General features: G+C 39.2%; 1 protein-coding gene across 2 annotated transcripts; it reads right to left on the bottom strand.

Moving 5' to 3' along the window:
- Positions 1–526: 526 nt before the first annotated feature.
- Positions 527–6,198, bottom strand: LOC122300990 (LRR receptor-like serine/threonine-protein kinase IOS1). 2 transcript variants are annotated; one of them, XM_043112037.1, is made up of 13 exons: positions 6,065–6,198; positions 5,418–5,958; positions 4,744–5,222; positions 4,493–4,631; positions 4,324–4,395; positions 3,966–4,037; positions 3,791–3,871; positions 2,257–2,411; positions 1,924–2,135; positions 1,677–1,803; positions 1,548–1,610; positions 1,266–1,455; positions 527–1,168 (listed from the first exon to the last, which is right to left on the bottom strand). In XM_043112037.1, the coding sequence occupies exons 1-13, from the start codon at positions 6,147–6,149 to the stop codon at positions 766–768; spliced, it is 2,619 nt and encodes an 872-aa protein (XP_042967971.1). In that variant the 5' UTR covers positions 6,150–6,198; the 3' UTR covers positions 527–765. The 2 variants fall into 2 exon arrangements, with proteins under 2 accessions (XP_042967971.1, XP_042967969.1); XM_043112035.1 differs by having other exon boundaries at positions 1,548–1,803.
- Positions 6,199–7,087: the final 889 nt, after the last annotated feature.

Raw genomic sequence — 7,087 nt, forward strand, 5'->3', positions numbered from 1 at the left:
TTGTGCATTAGGCATGGTTCATGCATATTGTTTGAGTTCTATATGTGTTATTATCTGGTAGTGTTTGGAGTTTACTTACCTGCGGTACCATTTTTGGTTCCGTAACTTTTGGTGCAGAGTTAGAGGACGAAGAGGAGGAGGCTGAGCCCGAGGATGCGGCTCCGTCGAGTTGCTGATGCTATGTTTTATATTTGTTTAAAACTGTATTTGTGTTTTTGTAATATTTTATTTATGTATGTTTTAAACAGCTTGTATTACGTTAAGAAAAATTTTAGTACTTAGTTATGACTTTCGTTATCCGCTGCGTATTCTTTCGTGCATATTTGTTGCCTTTGCACACACTTGTCACCCGTCGATGGGATGGTGACCCGAGTTGTCACCATCCAGACGTCTCGATTTCCCCGTGTTCGAGCGTGGAGATTTGGGGGCGTCACATCATCCGCTAGGTCCCAATTCATTTTCGAACAGTGGAAACGATCGAGTACTTGTTTTTCTAGTACGTACTCCATTTCTCAAATCCTTGTAGTGGAATCTTTATTATTGTTCCCTTCATTTATTTATTCTGGAAAAGATCATAGATATACAATCCCAATAACTTGGGTACATATTCCAAACAAAATAGTCCCAATATTAGAACCCAGATGGTTCATCAATGGAAAAACAATATTATTCATCGATAGAAAATTACGGGAAAGCAAAAAATCATCTTCAAGATTCGATACACCATGTACATGACCATTTTCAATCTCATGTACGTAGGTACATTTACCTTGCCAACGGATTGAGTTCAGTGGTCAGATCCAAGTTGACCATTTCCATAGATTTGTTTGAATCGCCCTCATTCGCCAGAGCTAATTCAGTTGCCATACACTCCTTTAGGTCCGCCACTACCTCGCTCATGGTTGGCCTTTTCGCAGCAGTTGGAGATACACAACCCATTGCAATTTCAACGGCTCTCCAAACAGAGTTACTGTTGAAGTTTCCGTGCAACCTGGGATCAACAATATTTTTTATGTCCCCCTTGGCAAGCATGGAACTCACGAATTCACTTACGTGAGTCCTTGCCTCAGATCTTTCTATAGCGGGTCGACCCGTGATTATCTTCAGCAGAACCACTCCAAAGCTATAGACATCGCTTTTCTCGGTCAACCAGTTTGTTATGTAGTACCTGCGCGAAAGTAAACAGAGCATGAACGTTACGTTTACATCACTTTTGTTGCAATGTTGTTCTAGATCAATAACTAAATTATGAGAGAAATACTGACTCGGGGTCAAGGTAGCCAGGGGTGCCAGCAACAACTGTAGAAACATGAGTGTCACCATCAGAGGGGAAAATCTTTGAGAGCCCAAAATCAGCCAGTTTTGCCTGCAGATTTTCGTTCAACAATATGTTTGTAGTCTTCACGTCTCTGTGGACTATAGGTGGCTTACAACCACAGTGCAGATACTCCAATCCTAAATTTCCCATTGCACACAACTGGGTTCAGTTTTAATTTTTTTTTTTTTTTATTTATTAAATCCTAGTCAACTCAATGAAGCATGCTAACCTTGTGCAGCATTTGTCGCTATTCGAAGTCTATCTTCCCAAGTCAAGGTTTTTGCGTTCCCATCTGCATCCATTAACAAAAGCTTAAATGTCTGTAAGTCTTTGCTAAATAATTTCATTATTCCCAAACCTGAAAGATGTGCTTCCAAGTCTCCCTTGGCCATGTACTCATAAACGAGCCCCATGTTTGTTCCTTCGTAGCAGTACCCAACAAGGGTAGTCAAGTTTCGATGATGAACTCTCATAAGAAGTCTAACCTGTAAATTAGAATTATCACCTAATAATTAGTTTAATATGATGTATGCATGACCATACATACATACATGGGTATGAATGAAATAACGAAAAGTTCAAATATTACGAGTGATGATACGTGCCTCTGATTGAAATTGCTGATAACCTTGAACTGATGAATGAGAGAGCATCTTCACTGCAACTTGGGTGTCATCTATGTAGCCATAATAAACTGTTCCGAATCCACCCTTTCCAAGAATTCTCTCAAAGTTGTTTGTAATTCTTAGTATTTCGGAGTACGTAAATTGACGTTGTAAAGACTCCAATGTCACGTTCTGCTTGTTGGATTCAGCATCTACCAGCGTAGATGAAAAAGAAAAACATGAACATGTTAAGCATCACTTTTGTAAAAGGTGTGTGTGTGTGTGTTTTTTTTTTTACATGAATATGCACCTTTATACATATTTCTTACGTACCCCGTTTTGTTCTCATTCTAATCCCCCAAAAGATAGCCACGACAGTGAATGCGAAGACAAGCAATCCACCGCCGACTGATGCTATTGGAATAACAATGTTGTTTTTCTTCTTTTTGCAAGAACGGGACCCACATAGATCAGGATTTTCTCCCACACTAGCAAAAGAAGGCGCATAGAATTAATGAAAATGCTATTATATATGGGAAATCCTTAGGACCGGTGCGGTAAATAATAGCCTGCCAATCACATAGTAACACGTAAGCCTTGCACCACAATTATCCTGAAGCAGCACTACACCAGAAAAGGGAAAGCTCCTCTTCACGATTGAATCCCCTGACCCTTCGCACCTCCTCGAAACTGATTTCAGCCCATCGAAGCCGATTGCAGGTGGAAAACTGGGAGTCTCGGTTGAAACCAGAGGTAGAAGAGGCCAAAGGCGACGACGACAAGGAGGAGGAGGACGAGAACAAAGATGCAGAGGAAGCAGCAACATGCACGACAATAGCTTCTGCGCCTCTTCTTCGGTGTGAAAGATGGCAGGAGGGCCGGTTTGCAGGGCGGCGGTGTTTCAAAACGATATTGTTAAAAATAGAACAAGCAAACCATTGATGAACAAAGAAAAAGAAAACTTTTCGGCTACAAAAACTGATGAAGTAATTGTAGGGTTCTCAAGATTGATTCAAACTCAAACCCAGAACCTCACCTTTGCATTGAAAAAAAAAACTCGAATTAAAGTTGATAGAATCTGTTTAATCCGTTTCCAGAGATATTAAGTCAACTTTTCCACCGGGTCAAGCTTATGGTAAAGGACGCCATGAGAAGGTTTGAGCTTGCCTTTGCGTGACGACGTGTTACCAGAGAACGGTGACACTGTTGTAGGTGTCGACGATGCTGCTATTGTTGGAGAGGCCGAAGGTGATGGCGCTGGCATTTAGGGTGAGGGTGAGGGTGAGGCGGCTACCGGTGATGGAGACGGAGGAGCTGAGGTAGAGCTGGACGGAGTTGTAGAGCTCGTTGGTGTTGACTCCATCAATCTCGGTGATGTCGAAGTAGTAGTAGGAGGAGAACCAGCGGAAAATCCAGTTGAAGAGCTTGACAGTGGCGAACCGGAGTTCGGGTGGGAAGACTACTCGCGTCGGCGTCGAACTGAGGCCGTGCAAAGGGATGCAGTGAGGAAGAGAGGGGCAGGGAGGTGTGGGCGGTGCAAATGAGAAGTCAAATGGGCTATATACGATCGTGATTCTCTGTGGTGGAGTTCATTTTTTTAACAGTATATTTTCTTACATGAAGTTAGCTAAATGGAGGGCTGCTTTTGTGGGATTCTCAGCTCGACCGGTGGGAAGCGTTTCTCATTATATATATTGACGTTTCATTAATTTTAAGACATTACAAATTTACAACTTGTGCTTTAGCTTCTCTGCTCTCTAGATATATTTGGTAAATTATTTATTCGAAGAAAATTGAACTTAAAAAAAAAAAAAATTGAAAAAAAAAAAGGCTAGCTAGGGCTCAGGTTCATGTACAAAAATCATACCTTAATAATAATAAACCATTGTCGCTTCTTGCAATCAGCTCACGTGGAATTGAACCAGTGAACTCGTTTCGTTTTAAGTTTCTGCAAAGGCAGAATAATTATATAAATTCCACTAAAATGACTGAAAAATTTTTAGTTTCAAACATTTGAAAAGAAAAAAGTCCAAGTAACTTACAAGACCGTCAAGTTTGTTAATTTAGACAGAAAATTAGGCACAGATCCTGTCAAGCTATTGTTTGATAGATCCCTGTAATAAGGAATCGTTACAATTTTGATATTGATTGTCAAATAAAATTGTAAAGTAAGGAATTTTTATTTTTCTGATCTTGCAAATTACTCATATAATAATAAAAAATTATATTTTCAAGCCGGTGTGTAGAACACATACATTTAATAAAATACTTATGTGATATAATTTGATTTGAAAGATAAATTTTAAAATTTGAATCTTACAAATAAAATCTAATTATTATTTAAGTGATGTGGATGATATGCTCTACACACTGGCTTGAGAATAGAATAGCTCTACTTACAAAGATTGTAACATTAGGAGATTTGATGTATCAGCAGATATCTCTCCGGTCAATCCACTGGATGATAAGTTCCTATGCAATTTACATTTTCCAGATTAGGGATAGCTGAGAATAAGTAAATGAAAATTGATTGATTAAGCTTATTATGTCATGGAACAAAATTACTGACAAGGATGTGATTCTGGGGGCATTATCAGCATCATAGCTGCAATCTAGACCTTCCCACAAGTACTTTTTCGGGGCACATGGATCTCCTTGCCAATTTCTCTTTATTCCATAGGTTGATTTGATCTTTCTGATGGCATCAACTAAAAATTTTCATACGCATATATCCAAGTCAGTCAAATTTATGCAGATCAATAGAATGAAGTACATACGAAACCGATAGAGAAAGCTTATAATTTGTGTGGACGAACGTACCATCCGCTCGCTCTGTTTCTGGTTGCAAGAAATCTTTCACAAAATAGATCTCAAATGCGTTTAGGATGGGTGGAAGTGTAGAATTTTCCTCTTTGAACATCGAGATATTATACGTCGACCCTACAGGAGGCAATGGATCAGAGTACACAGTACGTATAGACAGGTACCCAGGAACATACGGTCCATCCCAGTATTCCCCATTCAGTAAAGTGGTGAATGATCTGGACTGGTTGGGTTCTAGCTTTACGACTTCAGTAAAGTGCATCTTGAAAAAGAATTTGGTATTCGGATTGTCTGCTTGCCAATATAATTCCATGGGAGCACTCTCATTTATTGGGGTGGCTGCAGTACTCATGACAACAGATGCTGGTTGGTAATCAGCCTGGGAAATACGATTGATATGTTGATCTGTGCTCAAGTATTTCCATTCATTACGGTTATAGGGCGTCCAGATGCGATCACGGGCATCGTCTGGGTACCTAAGTAATTAAACACATATATTCAGTATAATAATCCAGGAGCAGAATGAATCTATCTATATGTTTTACAGAAAGACAAGAAATTTTCCACAGCTCAAACTTACTTAATTCACAGCCAGAATATTCGTGAAAGATGTATTTATTTCTGCGACAACGAAAATTTAGCAGTACTTGATCTCATATAGAATGACTTACCTGTATGATTGATTGCCAGTTGAACCAGTATCTGCGCGCAAAAATAGTGCCAACGATCCATATTTGGTCTCGTACGAGCCGTTGTTTAATGGCCTGAACTCTATAGCTGATATAAATGGTGTCCCGCGGCCGGTACGGTTTACGAGACAGATATGTATATAGTTTCGAGATGGGACATGTATGAGCTCCTTGATAATACTATCGGATGCATTCTCCACCTTGACTGTATCCCACATGTTGGTCCCGAGATACAGATCGAATTCTGGTAAATTACCTTCTCCATCGTAATTCCCATACAAGAAGGTTCCTCGTATCAAATATATAGTGCCTCTTGTGATTTTTATGGTGTAACAGTTCCGGACTCCTTGAGGAAAGCTTCTGACATTCCATAGCGGCTGTGGAATGGTAGCTTTCAATTCAGATACTACGCTCCTACTAATACCAGTGTCTATGAAGTTAGCGTCTGAGATGTAATCTAGGCTTGTTGTCGGTTCCTTGTATGTTGAATCTGCTGGCAACCCACAATCTATGCTTATGAAGCCTGAGACAGATAAAACAGAATAATATCTTAGATTTATCCATGCATGGTTAGCCCAACCAAAACCAATTAATACTGTACGTACGACAAGATTTAGAGCATGTTATACCTGATTGATCCTGGGCATGAACCAGAAGTAGTATAAGGGACAAAACACTAGGAAATGCAAAGATGAAAGGTTGGAACCCCTCCATCACCAGAGAATTACTTTCTTTCTTGTTTATGGGAACAATGTTGCGGACACGTTTTGAGTCATCTAAATAGATTTTATACTGCCAAAGTGTAGTACTGCTAATACAGGACGACTTGAGCAACGAAGTCGTCAATGTCCTTATCACACCATGTAGAAGGATTTTCCTCCAATGACGGTTAATCGAATTGTTTATTTCACGTGTGACATGCATGTTTTTAATCAAATTTTACAGTCTAGAGCAAGAATTCTCAAAATATAATATTGGCATTATACCTAATAGGTTGACATCGATAGACTTAATACGCAAAATCGTTTACAACCAGATTTTTTTATTATAAAATAATCTGTAGATTTTATACATAATTATATAAATATAGAAAATAATCTCTATGTAAAAGGATTTGCAATTCCTGCCAATGACAGCTCATCGAATTGTTTAATTGACCTGTTCGCACCATGTTTTTAATCAAATTTTAGAGGCTAGAGCGAAAGACATAATATATGATAATTACAGTGGATTTGGTTTATAGTCAATATATAGCTCGGCAACCAAATCAACGACGGGAGGACTTGAGCACCGAAGTCGTCAATCATGTCCTTATCTCTATGTAGAAGGATGGATTTTCAATTCCTGCCAATGACAGCTCATCGACACTACAACAAAAAATATTTTTTGGGACGAAAATTTTCGTCCCAAAATATATAGATTTCGTCCCGAAAGATTTTTTGGGACGAAAAAATTTCGTCCCAAGGTCGTCCCAACATCACTGTCCCAGAAGATATATTGGGACGAAAATCACAATTTCGTCCCAAAATATATCTTTTGGAACGATTTTGAAATTGACCGTTCGATACCGTTCGAACGATGACTTTTTTTGTCACGGTTAAAATTCGTTCCAGAATGGCGTTCGAATGCTTCTCAGTTACCGTTCGAACGTT

The sequence above is a fragment of the Carya illinoinensis genome, chromosome 2 (genome assembly GCF_018687715.1).
Source record: "Carya illinoinensis cultivar Pawnee chromosome 2, C.illinoinensisPawnee_v1, whole genome shotgun sequence".
NCBI classification, from domain to species: Eukaryota; Viridiplantae; Streptophyta; class Magnoliopsida; order Fagales; family Juglandaceae; genus Carya; species Carya illinoinensis.

What these genes read in the sequence shown, in the direction of transcription:
- LOC122300990 (XM_043112035.1), bottom strand. Translation starts at nt 6,149, where the DNA reads ATGGAGGGGTTCCAACCTTTCATCTTTGCATTTCCTAGTGTTTTGTCC. An exon ending in ACTGGCAATCAATCATACAG is followed by an intron (nt 5,223 to 5,417) that starts GTAAGTCATTCT and finishes TTAATTACTTAG; the next exon opens with GTACCCAGACGATGCCCGTG. An exon ending in TTAACAAACTTGACGGTCTT is followed by an intron (nt 3,872 to 3,965) that starts GTAAGTTACTTG and finishes CTGCCTTTGCAG; the next exon opens with AAACTTAAAACGAAACGAGT.